The sequence below is a fragment of the Cornus florida genome, unplaced genomic scaffold, assembly GCF_030987335.1.
Source record: "Cornus florida cultivar Cherokee Brave unplaced genomic scaffold, ASM3098733v1 CherokeeBrave_3.0.0_Hap2_Chr03, whole genome shotgun sequence".
Lineage (NCBI taxonomy): Eukaryota > Viridiplantae > Streptophyta > Magnoliopsida > Cornales > Cornaceae > Cornus > Cornus florida.
The window spans coordinates 48272123-48289263 of record NW_026775573.1 but is presented as its reverse complement, the minus strand read 5'-3'; the positions used below and the strand labels follow the sequence as shown (position 1 = coordinate 48289263).

The window sequence follows — 17141 nt, the reverse complement described above, 5'->3', positions numbered from 1 at the left end:
ACTTGGAGCAGTTGATTTGGGGAACAAAAGTGATATTTGGGTGTTTCATGAGGTATATTTTTAACCCGATTTAAATGGGTTGACACTTGAAACTAAAGGGCCTTTTTTATAAGGCTTTCAGTTTAGGTTTTTTTGTTATAGTTTTTAATTTTTAAATTTTTTAAATTAGGAAAACAAAATTGGTTTGATAATTCTATTGTCTAAACGTAATTCCTTCATAATTTCTGCAACTTTAAAACGAAACTTTGATTTTCAAATACTATTTTTTATTATTTAGTTAATTTTCAACTATACTCAAATGATAAATAAAATTAAGGGTAAAGTACATAGACACCCCTTGAGGTTTGGGGTAAGGACAGACAGATGAAACTTAACCTATTTTGGGACAAAGACACCCCTCAAGTTTGATACAGTAACCAAAGATACCCTAATGGTAATGAAATGACATTTTTGCCTTTTAACTTTTATATTGACATATGTGAATATTGAAATTACTTTTCTAACCTCTTTCTTATGATCTTTATGTCAAAAATACCCTCATCCTTGACGTGGCAAACATGTGATAAAATATGGTCATCTTCTCCAGACATAGTTACCTGGTACCAAAAAATTTGCAGCGATATTAACAACAGTGATTTGTGGTCATCTTGTTTCTTTATTGCAATTTGAATTTTCATCGAAGAAAGCTTAATTTAGTTTCTAATTAGATATTTAGATCATGGCGACTGACGAGGTTTTGGTGCCCGACGAGAAAGCGAGAGTATAAGGCGTTAGTATTCGAGTGATTGCATAAAATCGACACCGATTGGGTTGTTGTTGTTGGTGTCTTCATCGATGGAGCAATCGGAGGGAATAAACGAGAAAAAATAGGCGGAGTACCACCGTCGACTCCCCTATTTCTCCTCTGCTTGCTTTCTCGGCGAACAAACCAGCGCCGTTGCGGGAGACGACATCAGAGTCACCATCAACGACTCATCTGAAAACTTCGTCTTCTCGTTGTACCGCTTTGAAACTTAAATGTACAAAGGCTTGATCACCTTTGGCTACTTCTGTACTACATCTTTCGGAAACAACTTCGAAGAATTAACCTAAAACGCGTCCTGTGAGCTCTGTTTCGCTAATTTGTTTCTCAAATTGTTGTCTCCAGTGAAGAATGACGAAATTAGAGACTCCGCGACTTCGCATTTGACTGTGAAACGTTTCCTCTGTTATTTTTTTTTTTGGTGATTTATACTGTAGAGTCGCCATTTTTGACTTTTTAAACCCCAACATAGCACACTTGATTCACCATTGAATATATGGGTTTGTCCCCCCCCCCTCTCTCTCTCTCTCTCTCTAGACAGAAGATTGGTTGAAATCATAAAGTGGGTCTCGTCACCATCGGAACTGGGGCGTTGAAGTTCTCTATTTTAGGTCGCTATTCGTTCGGTGCTTTGCCTGAGCTGGGTCTTCATTGTAGAGCTTGATGTTGCTCAGAGCTCGCGGTTCTATTCAAGTTTGGCTACGGTCACGGAGGAAGAACCATGAATGGTTGTTGAAGGTTCGGTCACCTTTGTGCTCGCGGATCTAGAGTCGGCCTCGTTGGATTCGAAAGATCTAGAGTCGACAAAGCTCTCTGCAATGGAATAGCCGGAGCTCTGTAGAACATCATGCGTCGGCGAGGAGTGGGCCACGACCATCGGCGGAGCTCTCTGCCATGGACTCGTCGAAGCTCTGTACAAGAATCATGAGCCGGCGAGGAGCAGGCCATCGTCGGCACCGAGGTAAAGGACGCGCTGTTTTCTTCGTTGATGATATATATGTGTATATACAAATTATTGAGAGACAAATACATACATATATATATATATATATAGAGAGAGAGAGGGGGGTTAGAAAGGTAATTTCAATATTCATATGGGTCAATATAAAAGTTAAATGGTAGAAATGTCGATTCATTACCATTGGGATGTCTTTGGTTACTGTATCAAAGATGTCTTTGTCCTAAAATAAGTTAAGCTTTAGCTGTCTGTTCTTATCCCAAATCTCAGAGGGTGTCTATATACTTTACCCTAAAATTAAAAATATATATTTTATTAAATTGTAATAGTAAAACTATAAATATTTATTTTATTAATTTTTAATTATATTCCAATAGTAAATAAAATATTATTTTATTATTTTTCAATTATACTCAAATAGTAAGTAAAAACTAAAAATCAAAATATTTTATTATACTCAAATAGTAAAATTAAAAATATTATTTGATTAATTTTCAATTATACTCGAATAGTAAATAAAATATTATTTTATTATTTTTCAATTATACTTGAATAGTAAGTAAAAACTAAAAATTAAAATATTTTATTATACTCGAATAGTAAAATTAAAAATATTATTTTATTAATTTTCAGTCATACTCGAATAGTAAATAAAATTTTATTTTCTTATTTTTCAATTATACTCAAATAATAAATAAAATTAATATATATATATATATATATATATATATTATTATACTTGAATAATTAAATTAAAAATATTATTTTTTTAATTATACTGGATTAGTTAAATTAAAAATATTATTTTATTATTTTTCAATTATACCCAAATATTAAATAAAAGAGTTATTTTTTTTATAAAAAAAAAAAATTATCAAACATATTTTCTCTTTTGTTTTTTCAAAAATTCAAAAACAAATGTACCTTACCAAGCTGATTTGATTTTGACAAATATGAGAGCACTACTTTTCAAAACTTGTCATTCATAAAAATGAAATTACATCCAAATGAAAATCACAACTTTACCAAACAAGCCTCTAGTGTATGAAGGGTTAAAATGGTTATTTAAATTTTATGATCCTTCAATGGAATAACTTTTCTATCTTCAAAGAGGAGGGAGTGGGGAGGGATTCGAGTCCGAGTATGAGCAAAAAGCATGTCTTAATAGGCATATGAGCAGACCCCAAAACACGAAAATTTATTATATGATCAGAAACTATATAACACTAGCTAACTACAACTTTTTTTACTTGGAAAATGGAATAAAGTTAACACTCCTGCTTGCTTGGGTGTAGTGATTGATTGGTAGCCAATGCTTCAACGGAAGAATAAAAGGTATAATAATTTTTTTTTCCCTAATTAAAGGTAATAAATTGAAAAGTGTCTTTTAGGATTTTTTTTTTTTCTTCCTATTATTCTTCTTTAAAATTTCACTCTATTTATATTTTGTACAAAAATACGAATTGCAGTAGCAACTATTCAATCTCAATCCTTAAATTTGTGTATCCTGTCATCGCACTCACAAGATTCAAGGTTGAGCTTGCTCTTTAAATCTTTGTATCCTGTTATAGGACTTACAAAATTCAAAGGACGAGTTTGCGCAATCACGACTTTGCCCAACACAACAGGAGAACTTTATAAATCTCACCACCACACACAAATTTGTTCATTTGGAATCTGAATTCTTCTATTTCATTTTTAATTAATTATGTTATTTTTATTTAATAATTTTCCCTCTCCACACACACACACTCTCTCTCTCTTAAATTACCCTTCACCACACAACAACATACCACTTCACCACAAAATGAAAGGACCATGACCTCAAGCTTCTTGCCCTGTCTGTGTGCACGTGGACACACCTAAAAGTCCTACGTTAAGAGAAATTATTAAATGATTCTCAATCATGTAGTCCCGGCCATTTAATAAAATTTGTCTCCTTGAGTCTTGATTTGAATAAAATTAAATGTAACTTATTTGTAATTTATTTATTATTGTTATTATTTTATAATTTAGGAAATTAGATGCATCACTAGGAGTACTTTTCAATTCATGATAGTATAGGAATATTTTTCTACAATTTATCCTAATTTGTTATATAACAATATTAGTAACAAATTCTTCTCTGTCAAAGGGACAATAATTCTAAAAAAAATTGTTCCAATCTTCTTCGATTTTTTTTTTTTGAATTTGGTGCATTCTGGTCAAACTTGACAAGGACAGTAATATTTAAAAGTCAAAGACGTAGAAGTTTGAAAAGTGGATGGATGCTGATTCTAGGAACTTGCGTGCGCTATAAAATATTGGCAGCATCTATGGTTTTTTAATCTAGTTGACGCTTCAAATTATCGAAATTACCAAGATGACCCCATAACATTTTTCACAGGTATTTTCAAGCCCCCAAAACGACAGTAGCTTTATAGACTGTTTGTTAAATCGTTGTGTTCCTCTCATATGATGGCTTTTTTTGTTGTCTATTGTTTGTCTAATCACATCCGTGTGTTCGCAATGGATGTTTTTTGTAATCATGTTATTGTGTAGTGTTGTTTTTGTTTGTCAGGAAAAAAAAACAAAACAAAAAACAAAAGTAGCTGCATAGACTCTCTCTCTCCAAGATGAAGTTTCATCTTGCTTTAATGTCAATATTGGTCTCTCTTTTTATGTTTTTTTCTCAAAGCTCAGCCTTTTCTTCCCCAACCAACACATCCTCATGCCCCATGAGCCTAGAAATATATCCAAATCTACCATTGGAACTTCTCTAATTGCCAAAACTACCCATGAGCTTTCCCTTATTGCATCCTTTGGATGGATGAACTGGGACCCAAGTTTGTCCCTATTCATTACAATAAGGGAAAGCTCAAAGAAGCATCTATGAATTTTCTACCTAGTTGACGTTTCCAACCCTCGAAATCACAGGGGAAAGCTCCAGGAAGCTCTTACTAAGATGGCCTCATTAACTTCTCTAACTGTAGTGGCATAGCCTCTCTCTCTCTCTCTCAAAGATGAAGTTTCATCTTGTGTTAATGTCAATATTGGTCTCTCTCTCTATTTTCTCTCTAAGCTCAGCCTTATCTACCCCAACCAACACAACCTCATGCCCCATGAGCCTTGATTATTTCCAAATCTACCAATGGGACTTCTCTAGTTGCCAAAACTACCATACAAACAACATAACAGCCACAAATTGTTGCCAAACCCTCCTCAGCATATATGGTGTAGCCCTGTCCCAAAACCTAAAAGACACTTCTCTCTTCCTACTTCCTGACTTACCCACCTCCATTTCTTGCCTCTCTCAATTCCAAACCAAGCTCAACTCTCTCTCTCTGCCTTCCGATCTCACTTCTGAGTGTTTTGAACCCCAGCAGTTCGTTAGCACCACCGACAAATGTGCCCGTATCCAATCCCGGCAAGACTGGCTCGACCTCCTTGGGCCGTCCACCGGCCTCGACTTAAACTGTCGACAAGATCTCAATGACTTAAATTACTGTGATGCATGCGTCGCTGCTGGCTTCCAGGTTCAATCCAAATTGATTTCCATTGATGGGAATAAGTCTCACTCCACAGATTGCTTTTATTATGTGGTTCTTTATGCAGCCGCCTTTGTAAACCAGCTGGGCCCCAAGAGTATGGGTGTACTCTGGTGCATCATTGGGGTTGCAGCGCGTTGGAAATTTGCAAGTTCAGGATCGGAGAGTAAGGGCAAATCCAGACTGGTTTATTGGTCAGCTGGAGCTGCTGTCACCATTTGTGTCATGATCACTTGTATGTTGGGTTTGTGGTGCTGGCGGAAGAGATGGAGGTTGAAGAAGAATAAATCATCCAACGGTTCTTCGGGTAATATTGGGTTTGATTCAGATGACCAAAGAACACGCCATCGTTGGCGACCCAAGTTTGAAGTGAAAAGGTTCAAGGTTCAAGAGCTTGAGAAGGCAACTGATAATTTTTCGCCCAAGAATAAAATTGGGCGAGGCCAGTTTGGGATCGTGTACAAAGGGATACTGCAAGATGGAACAATAGTAGCCGTTAAAAAGATCACAGAATCAGAAAATCAAGGCGTTGCTGAATTTTGCAATGAAGTTGAGATTATTAGCACATTAAAGCACCGGAATCTAGTGCGGCTTAGAGGGTGTTGTGTGACGGATGAAGATGAGAATAATGGAAATGGAGTGTGTTGTAGATATCTCGTTTATGATTACATGCCAAATGGGAATCTCAAAGACCATTTATTTTTCTTGCCAGAAAATGGGAATCGGATTGAGATGAAACCATTGACTTGGCCTCAAAGGAGGAGCATAATCTTGGACGTGGCGAAGGGTCTGGCTTACCTTCACTATGGCGTGGAGCCTGCAATATATCATAGAGATATTAAGTCCACAAATATACTACTAGATGCAGATATGAGAGCAAAAGTGGCAGATTTTGGGTTAGTGAAACGGAACAGACAAGTAGTGCAGCCTCATCTCATGACCGCCAGAGTGGCCGGTACACATGGTTACTTAGCCCCAGAATATGCATTTTATGGGCAATTGACAGAAAAGAGTGATGTTTATAGCTTCGGAGTAGTTATGTTGGAAATCATGTGTGGGCGGAAAGCACTTCATTTGTCATCCTCAGGATCGCGGTGCACATTTTTTATAACGGATTGGGCTTGGTCATTGGTGAAAGCAGGCAATGTAGAGGAGGTTTTGGATGCTTCAATGTTGGGAGATAATGAATTTGCCAATCCAATTTCCAAGGGGATAATGGTAACATTTGTACTTGTTGGGATTTTGTGTGCTCACGCGATGATGGCCTCGAGGCCTACCATTTTGGACGCATTGAAGATGTTGGAAGGAGATATAGAGGTTCCTGTAATCTCAGATCCGTCCGTTTATGGTGGTGGAACATATTGCCTGAATTGAGCTTTCATACTGATGAAATATGCTGCTAAACAATGTAGCATGTACTGACCGCCAAGGGCTGAAGTAATGCTACAATGCCCAATCGGTTATTTGTGGGACGTGCGACTCCAGTAGATAGTTTCCAACAAGGTAGCTTGCACTACCCTTGTTTATAGCTCGTTATTTATATTATATTATCTCTTTTCTTTGTTTTTCCTCCTAAATAATAATAATAATAATAGTGTTATTTTTATTTTTTTGTAATAGTTACTTTTAGATGCCTGTTCTGTTGTTTATAAACTATGTAATGAATGAAAGCCTTTCTACTTCAGCAAGATACAAAACATACACCAAGCATTAGACATATACTAATATGTGGTACATATATATTGGGTAAGCCATTAGACGTATAATATTACGGGATATTACCATGTATAACCGGCTTACAGTCGCCTTCAACCATGACATTGATGAAGTTCCACTGACAAATCAGCTTCAGCCTCTTGGAAAACCAGAGCTCTCTGAGCTTCGGTTGCTGAAACCAATGAGCTAATCTGCTGAAAAACAGAGGCAATTTGCAACATTCGATTCCTCTACCACAATCAGTTGTATCCGTGTTATAAGCTGCATCAGAACTTCAACTTTAAACAACCATATGAAGGAGGACTTCATTGAATGACAGAGACTTTCTCTGGGATTGGGATTTCCCAACTCCTACAGTGACATTAGATATTTCAGAAATCATAAAAATCCCAGCAAACTTTAGATACAATAACATGAGGACTAGACTTTGTCTTAAAAATTCCACGCATTCCTCTAAACTAATGCAATCAGCTGGATTATCACTCTGGTTCCATTTTTGCATCAACATCATCCATCTACTCTTCCACGAAAAATCAGAAAAATCAAGGCAAAGAAGGCTATAGCACCAGATGGACCAATTTTGAGGGCATTTGCATAGAAGAACATGATCCACAATCAATTAACAAAAACAAAGAAATCTAAACGATTTACGCAGCAAGGCATATATGTTTATTTTCAGAAAGAAAAAAAAAAAAGCAGATGTGTGTTAAGCAATTCCATTTCTTGCTTAGGTGAGTTTGCAGAAGAAAAACGTGAACGTTTAAAGCACATTTGAGGGCCACATTACTCATAAAAGCCATAGCTGATATATAGACAGTGGCTCTGCTTAAAGATTCCGACGAAGTTGCAAGTCTGGACGACCAATTTATTTATGTAAAGTCATTCAAGTGACTGTGGATCAACCCTTCACAGCAGTAACTCTAGCTGCATTGGCTGCTTGGTTGGCCGCTGCTAAAGTACAATCTCATCATCCCTTTCCACATCGTAAGCTTTCTGAGCAGCTCTCTGTACTTCCTGATAGCAAGGCAATACATAATAAGGGACTCTCACAAGTCACAAGTAACTCCTTCAAAAATCAAAACTTGCGTGGCGTTAGAATTTGAAACAATTTGTTCACTGGTAAAGTGTCTTACAGGTAATCTGATCATCTTGGACTCGTTTGCTATTTCCCTGGTTATTGCTCGTCTCTTCCACCACTAAACATATGTTCACAACTTATATTCCCTATCGGAATTGAATATCCCTGCTCCTTCCTGCAACATGGAAAGAAAAAAAATAAATAAATAAAGTCTTAATCTAAAGCAGGCAGAAAAGTGGAAAATAAAATGTATAGTGACCTGATGTGAATCAGGTGTTGTAACCTTAATCTCTGATTCTTGCTGACTCATCTCGAGTACACAAAATTTTGTCTACAGCTTGACCAATTTCTTTATGGCTGCTCATGTTCCATAGTTTTTTGTGATCTCCCTTTTGGCTGCTAGCCTGCTTCCACCCTGTTTCTTGCTGTAAATTTGCAGAAACTTCATACTAATATGCTGAACAAAACAAGCTACAAATTTCTATCAAGCGATGGAAAAAAACAAAGTCTCACATTAAAGATCCATGTGAATTGTGGTTTAGGTTATGATGATCAACTAGTTTTAAATTGTTCAATGTGGCTAAAAGATCATGGATTGTTTTTGGGATATTCAGAAATGGCCAAAGATATGTATGTCGGAAGCTAACTCTAGTAACTTGGGAGTGGAAGAAACCAAGTGGTAAATATAAGTGGCAACCACTCACTCCCTAAAATCAGAAGATTGCAAGTTTGTCTATTGATGCACCTTTTATCTGTTATTCGTACACGGTGAGTTCTGGCATAAATTAACGAAGACCTGCAAATAGTCAGTCCAGCAAAAGAGTTGTTAGTGGATCATTCTAGTAGACACAGTATATGGACCTAGTTTCATCATTTCTTAAATATTGTTTGAAGGAAAGTGATTTAGTCCGTCTTGAATCAGTTATCCAGATATTTTTCTCTCTCTCTAACAATTTGCACAAAAAAAAATTTCCCCCAACAATTAAGAGAATGACACTTCATTTTCCATTATGTTAGATTATATGAAAGTTTTTCTTAAATTATTAAGTTACCATGGCTGGAAAAATGTAAAAAGTTCACAAGCTGGTTCAAAAAAGTTAAAAAAAGGTTAAGCTAATAAGATGTCTCACCTTTGAGATTAAACAAATATGAATAGGAAGAAGAAGACTCTAAAACTAATGCAATTATGTGCTCATAACGCTGCCCCAGAACACGTGCACAAACTGAACATTTGACATTTCCTTAGAAGGTACAAAAGCAAAAATAAGATATTGGTAAAAGGAAATTTCAATGGTATCATCTCCCTTCTTCATCTACATTCATGAAAGTAGCACAAGCAAAAGACACACAAATATATGTATGTCTATATATATATATATATATAAAATTAAGATAAATATATTTTAATCCAAAAATATGTGTTAAAGAGTGTAAAATAAAAAAATAGAAGAAGAAAGAAATACGAGGATAATTTCTAGTTTTTAGTTGGAATTTGTAATGAAATGTCGAATCTTGTATATTTCTAGCAATGAATCTTGTGTACCTGTCCCATGAAAAGATCAAGTGAACTTACATAAAGAGAGTGACAATGAACAGCAAAAGAGAAGAATAAGATGGAGTTTTATGGTCTTGAACAAATTCAGATAAAAAAAGATTTACCTTGTATAGTTGTATGCCACAGAGGTCGTTCAATATAAACATATGGGATGCGAGCGATCTTTGGCCAATCTTCCCCTGTTTCTTTCAGGCATCTATCATATTACACGTCGGCACATGATGTAATTCTGAGGAGTTGTAATGCAGTGAGCCGACGAATCCTAATGGGCAGTGATGTCAATTTCTGACAGGAAGTTATTCAAGTTATGTGAGATTGCCTATCCACTCTGGCATAGAAACTGCATAATAAAACTGTAAAAATGTTTCACTTCATTTAGTTTGCATCTTAGAATTTCGTTAATCAATAAACAATAGTGAGAAAAATTTACAATAGTTGGAAATTGGGCCTCAGTTTCTTTCAAAAACAAGTACAATAGTTGTTTTCCTCTCTGCAGTAGCTATCCTTATATTTTTCTTTGGCATTCACAATTTTCTGTAATTTGTTTCCCAACAATTAAGAGAATCATTCATTAGGTGGAACTTTATTACGTTAGAGCCAAAATTTGCAAAAAATAGTTATCATTGTAGAAAAGAATGTAAAAAAATTGCAAGCATGTCAATAGAACTTACATAATAATAATAATAATAATAATAATAAGCTAATGGCATGTCTCACGTTTGAGATTATACAAAGTCCAATTATGTGCTCATCAAGCTACCCCATAACACCAGCACAAACAGAACATTTGACATTTCGTGATAGGGTCAAAATGAGAAATAAGATAATGGTAAAAGGACAATATCAATAGTATTATCTCCTTTCAATAGCTACATTCATGGAAGTTGCACGAGCGAAAAACATATATACATCTATATGAGTATTAATATATTTCTCTTCAAAAATACCTCTTTAAGTGTAAAATAAAAAATAAAAAATAAAAAAGGAAGAAGAAGAAATACTAGAGAGCACAAAAATAAGGGTTAGAGAGGGGGTTATATGCAAATAAAGCAATATGGTTATTTGGAATAATTTCTTAGCCTAAGAAGGCTAAAACGACCATTTTTATATTTTTATATAAGTTTGATCCACACATGGAAACATTTCCGAGTTTGTACCTGTCCCACAAAATATCTATTGAACTTAAACGAAGAGATTGACAATGAGGAGGAACATAGAGCAATAAGATGGAGTTTTATGGTCTTAAAAAAATTCAGATAAAAAAGGATTTACCTGGTATGCCACGGAAGAAATTATGCAATATAAACATTTCGGATGTGAGCAATCTTTGGCCAATCGTCCCCGGTTTCTTTATGGCATCTATCATATAAAACGTCGGTGCATGATGTAATTGTGAGTTGTTGTAATGCAGCAAGCCGTTGCATTCCTTCGGGCAATGATGTCAAATTGGGGCAATTGCCAACGAAAAGTCGGTCAAGTGATGTGAGGTTGCCTATACACTCTGGCAGAGTAACTAGGTCCTGAATGTTGACAACCCTTAGAGTCTTTAATTTGGAAAGATGAAGAAGCGAAGAAGATGAAGAGGATGATGACTTGGATGCAATTGGGGGCACCGTCATCATTAACTGTTGTTCAACTAGCTTGTTACTGACATTTTCGAGATGTAGTTGTTCAAGACATGGTTGCAGAATAGGCATTGATGTCAGATTAGGGCAATATTCGATGTTTAATTTGGAAAGAGAAGGAAATGATGGGAGCCAATAATGCTGTTGTTGATGTTTCTGTTGGTCTAGTAGAGTTGCACTACTTGTTGTTGCTTCTTCTTCTACTGCTTCTCTCCACCATCCCTTCAAATTAGGCATTGGATGGAGTTGGAGTTCTTTCAGGGATGGGAAGAATGTTGGTGTTGGTGTTTGCTCTGATCTCCTTATTGAAGATGAAGAAGAGGGTAAAGACGAGAGAGACACCTCACCATCACTGCCAGTACTACTGTTGTCTATGTACTCCAAGGAATACATAAAAGAAAGACACAGAAACTGGAGAGAAGGAAGTTGCCCAAATAGTGGAAGATGTTTGCATTTGTCACAGCTGTCTATAGTAATTCTGATGAGATTCGGGAGTGATAAGCCAACTTTGTCAACCATCATCATCCAACTTGGGAAACTCATTCCCCCATAATACTCTATTTTCAGCTCCTTCAGATTCAGGTGTGGACGTAGGGATTCCAACAATAACTCGTCATCATCGTGATCAACCCTATCAAAACATAATATCAACGACTTCAGGTGTTTTTTAGCCTCCAAGTAGTTCGTTGCCTCAGCTCCCTCTGCTGTTGCATTTTTCAAACACTGGGGGCTACTTGAGTCCCTACGTCCAAGAATTTCAATAGTTAAGCGTCCACATAGATTGTTTAGGCTTTGCAATTCACTCAACCGGCTATTTGAGTCCACTCCAAACCTTGTTAATGTCAAAAGAGACGTCAACTGGCCCAATCCCCATGGCAGCATGCTGTTCAACTTAAGACACTGGTCAAACTCAAGATGCCTAAGGCTGACCAATTTTCTAATATCTCTTGGCAATTCTTCAAGATGGAAACATCTATTCAGTTTTAGAGTCCGCAAATTTTGTAACTTGCTTATGGAATTTGGGAGAGCCTTGATATCACTACCACTAAGATCAAGATACCTTAAATGTTTCAGCTTGCTTATGTAATTTGGCACGGTATTTAACAAATACATGTTGGACACAATCAAAACGCGAAACATTTAAAAGTTGAAACAGTCATTTCAAAAGATTTGGGTTCTAAATATGTATTCTTCAAAATAAATGTTCGCGACTTCTTAGCTCTCACCAAGTGGGTTGGAATTTTCCGAAATGAATAGAAACCAAATGACATATGACGAGTTCTTTCACTAACATTTTTTGCACCTGAATTCAAAGTGGAGTTCTCAAGCCTTGACACCGATTGTGCAAGGTCATGGACCAGATCATGCATTTTGCAACTTGCTATTTTACCCCATTCATCTCTTTCAATGTCTTGAAAGAGGGACCTCCTCAATAAACTCATAAAATACAAATCTCTTACATCCTCCAATAGTTGATTTTCATACAATGACTGAATGAATCCATGTGCAATCCACGACTGGATTAATTCTCGCTTAACAATCTTTTGATCTTTCAAATATAAGGAACAAAATACAAAGCATCTCTTTAAATACGGAGGAAGGTGATTATCACTTAACTTTAGTATTGGTAAAAGAACATCCTCTTCTTGAGCTATTTTTGACAAATCATTATTTTTGAAAATCAACCATTCAGCATCTGTATCTTTATAGTATAGTAGGCTTCCTATAGACCTTATGGAAAGAGGAACTCCCTTACACTTTTGTACAATTTCCTTCCCGACCGTTACTCGACTTGTATTCTCATACTCTTCCCCTTGTTTGAATGCCATTAGTCTCCATAATTGAAGGTTAAGTCTCCTCAAATGGGTCCTCATTGATTGGAAAAAAACAGAACAATGACAGCCTTCCGGAATGATTTGTGGACTAGGTTGGCGATGAATCAACTAGATTTAAATTCTATGCTGGCCAACCATATATTTGAAACAGCCATATATGACATGTATTTATTCACATACATGTAAGCATATGTGTGTGTAATTGATGGATCTAACAATCAAACTTGAAAAGATAACAACAACAAAAAATAAATTTGAAAGGAACACAGTACGTCAAAGACAAATCTGTCAAGAAAAAAAGGAAGTGATGGAAAAAAACAGAAAAGGAGGGAAGAACTGGGAAATCTCCATACCTGAGGATACGATTCTTGGTGCCAATCAATTACCTAGAGAGAACTTCCCACAAAGATTATAACGTAAACACACACTTAATCTCACTTACAATAGACCAAAATCAAATTACCCTTTAATACACAAAACCCACAAAGATTATAATGTAAACACACAGAATTTCACTTATAAATTTACAATAGATCAAAATCAAATTACACTTCAATACACTAAAACGACAAAGATTATAATGTATGTTTAGTTTACACATACAAATTCACTTACAATAGACCAAAATCAAATTACACTTTACTACTCAAAACCCACATTATAATGTAAGAACACGTAGAAATTCACTTACAACGGACCAACATCAAATTACACTTCAATACACAAAACCCACAAAGATACTTGCAATAGACCAAAATCAAATTACATTTCAAGACACAAAACCCACAAAGATTATAATGCAAAACCCACATAGATTTTCACGTATCCAATAAGACGCTTAATATCGGAAATTGTGCGTTCGGGGTTTTTGGCAGCTTGATTCTTTGCAGCCTCTCCGATGAATCGCACTGTATCTGTGAATGCAACCCATGATGGAGTGATTCTGTTTCCTTGATCGTTCGCTATAATCTCAAAATGACTGTATCTATAAACACCCACACAAGAATAGCCAATGCTAATCCTACCAAAAGTTCTTCAAAAATTCAAACACAAGAGTTTAGTCTTAATGAATTTCTTCAAATCAAGAAGGGTGTGTTTGGTAGGGTTGATTTGGAGGGACAGGAGAGAAAAGAAAATAGAGAATAGGGTGAGAGTGAGTTCGGATGGGTTAAGTGGTGATAAAAGAGAGATAGGGAGAGATATATCCCTTATATATTTTCTCTTCTAATTTGAGAAGATAGGAGAGGGATGGTAAGTTACAAATTATTAATATAAAAAATGTCCTTTATAAATCAACATATAAAAATGTAATTATATTTACGTCTCAATATGCTTAGTGGAATGCAAGGATGTATGATAATGCTAAAAGTTATTAAAAATTTTAGGATGGAAAGGGATTAAGTCGAATAGGTATAACAGATACAACAAAAAGAAAATTTTCACATGTTTATAAAAAAGGTTAAAAACTGTTATTACCTTCAACCATGTTGAATGGTTCATCTTAGTCTTGTGATACTTTTTTTTTATTTTTTATTTTTTATTTTTTTTACTTTTGTTTTTACCCATGGCATTCAACTGTAAAAAAGAAACAAGATTTTGGAAATGGATAACTATCATTTCTTTTCTTTTCTCCCCTATGTATTCAATCACGAATATAAACTATTACTATCTTTTCTTTTCTTTTCTTTTCTTTTCTCTCCTATCTAATACTATCATTTCTTTTCTTTTCTCCCCTATTTATCCAAACACACCCTTTATCCCAACACCAAATTCGTTAAAATTTTGTTTCTCAGTCTTTTTTTGTATTTTGAGAAACTTGTTAGGTCAGTGACATAAAAAAGGAGGGGTCTTTTTGAATTTTATAATATTTTCTAAAGGACTTTTGTGAACTTATATATAGAGTTTAGTGGGTTCACAAATATATTATAAAAATTGTGTATAGGAAATAACATGGCTCCACAGGTGGACATGGGTTTATTTATTTATTTTAAGAAACTTATTGAGCCAATGAATTAAAACAAAAAAAAAAAAAAATGAGGTCTTTTTGAATTGTTGAATTTTGAAGGACTTTTGTAAATTTGTATAGAGTTCAGTGGGGCAAAACTATAATTGTTAAAATAATTGTATTGAAAATATAATTAAATTAGAAATACAGTGGGGGCGTGTCCTGCGTGAGCTACGTGAATGAGTGCATGAGTTTGTTGTAAAAAAATAATAATAATAAAAATGGCATAAATAAACGGGTTAAGTGTAAAAAAAACACCCTTGATATATAGGGTTTGTGTAGAATTAGTCTTTACTTTTTGAAAATATGTATGTTAGTCTATAAAATTAAAAAAAAAAAAAATACAAATAAATCCCTCTGACCACCTTTTGACAAAAACTAAATATGAAAATTCTATTTTACCCTTTTGATTCCCATTCTAGCCCCTTACCCATATGTGCATATTAAACCCCGTTCCCCCGCCCCCTCCTCTCTCTCTCTCTCTCTCTCTCTCTCTCTCTATGATATATATATATATATATATATATATATATATATATATATATATATATATATTCCTTTTGCATGTATTTTTTTTTTTAAAATTTTTTTATCAATTCAATAGATACATAAAATAAAATTAAAATTATATTAGGGTAAACACAATGGATAGACCCAGAAATGTTTCACTTCGAAGCAAGCCTTTCTGTGTTTTTTTACTGCCACGTAATTCCAACCAGTCACATATACACCAGAACAACATCAATCTACGAGAGAGAGAGAGAGAAATTAAGAGTGCCTTCGTAGGTGCAAAAAGAGAGTAAAGAAGATTGATCTGCAGTGAACAAAAAATAAAAAGAACCCAAAATATGTACTTCAAGTATGATGAGATATATGGGTTCAAAGGGAGGTCTAAGCTTAGACAGACAAAGTAGGAGGAGGTGGGAGGAGGCGGCCGCCATGGCAGCATGGGTGATTTTGGGTATTTTTTTTTTTGGATAAATAGTGCTAGTGTGTGTTAGGGACTGTTTGGTTTCGGTTTTTATTATATCCAGTTTTAGGTTCCTTGGTTTAGCTTGTCCCAATTTTATACAAATTGAGGTTTATTTTATTCTTGTCCCAAACAAACACAATTTTACACAAATTAGACAAAAGGGTCATTTTACATGGCCTATATTTATAGTTATTAATTTATTCAACTAAAGTAAAGATATTATAGTCATTTTATACAGCAAAGGGACCATATTTGCACCAAATTGATAGTATAGGAGGTTTTATACCACACATGGACCTTTTTGCACTATATCGATAGTAGAGAGGTTTTTTGCACTTAACCCTAAATAAACCAACCATTACAGAGGCACCAACCCATTCTTCCAAACTGCTATGGGTATCCGTTAGAGCCTCAACTCTTAAGCGATTTTTGGAGTCCTCCAAGCCCCCACCCGATTTAATTGTGGGTTCAAAGAATTTAGTCCATTGATATAAATTTTCGATTTGTAGTGGAAAATACAAAGGAAAAGAAAAAGGATAACTTAGATTATATGATTGGTAATTGAATTGATTTCTCTACATTTATTTATAATAAATAAAACTTTATAATTGTAATGTTGCGTTGGTCATTCCATTAAATTGAAAATCCATTATTAAGAATGAAAAATCATTCTATTACTAAACTTATGAAATGACCATTATATTTCTAAATAATTTTTGTAAAAAAAAAAAAAATCAACTTCCCTCCAAAAACCACCATCACCATCGCCACTAATACCACTACGATCACCTTCCACCACAACCATCTCCGCCTTTCACTACCGCCACCTCTATTACCTTCCACCACCGCCACCGCCACCGCCACCGCCACCACCACCACCACCATTATTCTCGTCTTCAACTGCCACACCGTCGGCCCCTCCATTACCTTCCACTACAGTCGCCATCACCACCATGGACTTCCACCCGAAAAAAAAGAAAAAGAAAAAAAAAAACCCTAGAAATAGGATATAAAAACCTAATAACAAAAAAGAAACTAATTGCTCAAGAAATTAAAAATATAAAGAA

General features: G+C 35.1%; 2 protein-coding genes and 1 long non-coding RNA gene across 3 annotated transcripts; 1 reads left to right on the top strand and 2 right to left on the bottom strand.

The window, feature by feature from the left end:
- Nucleotides 1-3889: 3889 nt before the first annotated feature.
- LOC132300450 (probable receptor-like protein kinase At1g11050) lies at nucleotides 3890-6893 on the top strand. Its single transcript, XM_059797519.1, has one exon. The coding sequence runs from the start codon at nucleotides 4763-4765 to the stop codon at nucleotides 6659-6661; it is 1899 nt and encodes a 632-aa protein (XP_059653502.1). The 5' UTR covers nucleotides 3890-4762; the 3' UTR covers nucleotides 6662-6893.
- Nucleotides 6894-7397: 504 nt separating this feature from the next.
- LOC132300451 (uncharacterized) lies at nucleotides 7398-8926 on the bottom strand. Its single transcript, XR_009480439.1, has 3 exons — nucleotides 8341-8926; nucleotides 8137-8256; nucleotides 7398-8017 (listed from the first exon to the last, which is right to left on the bottom strand). It is a non-coding gene; the product is annotated as an uncharacterized LOC132300451 (long non-coding RNA).
- Nucleotides 8927-10928: 2002 nt separating this feature from the next.
- LOC132301577 (putative disease resistance protein RGA4) lies at nucleotides 10929-12374 on the bottom strand. The gene has a single exon (XM_059798818.1). The coding sequence runs from the start codon at nucleotides 12372-12374 to the stop codon at nucleotides 10929-10931; it is 1446 nt and encodes a 481-aa protein (XP_059654801.1).
- Nucleotides 12375-17141: the final 4767 nt, after the last annotated feature.

What these genes read in the sequence shown, in the direction of transcription:
- LOC132300450 (XM_059797519.1), top strand. Translation starts at nt 4,763, where the DNA reads ATGAAGTTTCATCTTGTGTTAATGTCAATATTGGTCTCTCTCTCTATT.
- LOC132301577 (XM_059798818.1), bottom strand. Translation starts at nt 12,374, where the DNA reads ATGTATTTGTTAAATACCGTGCCAAATTACATAAGCAAGCTGAAACAT.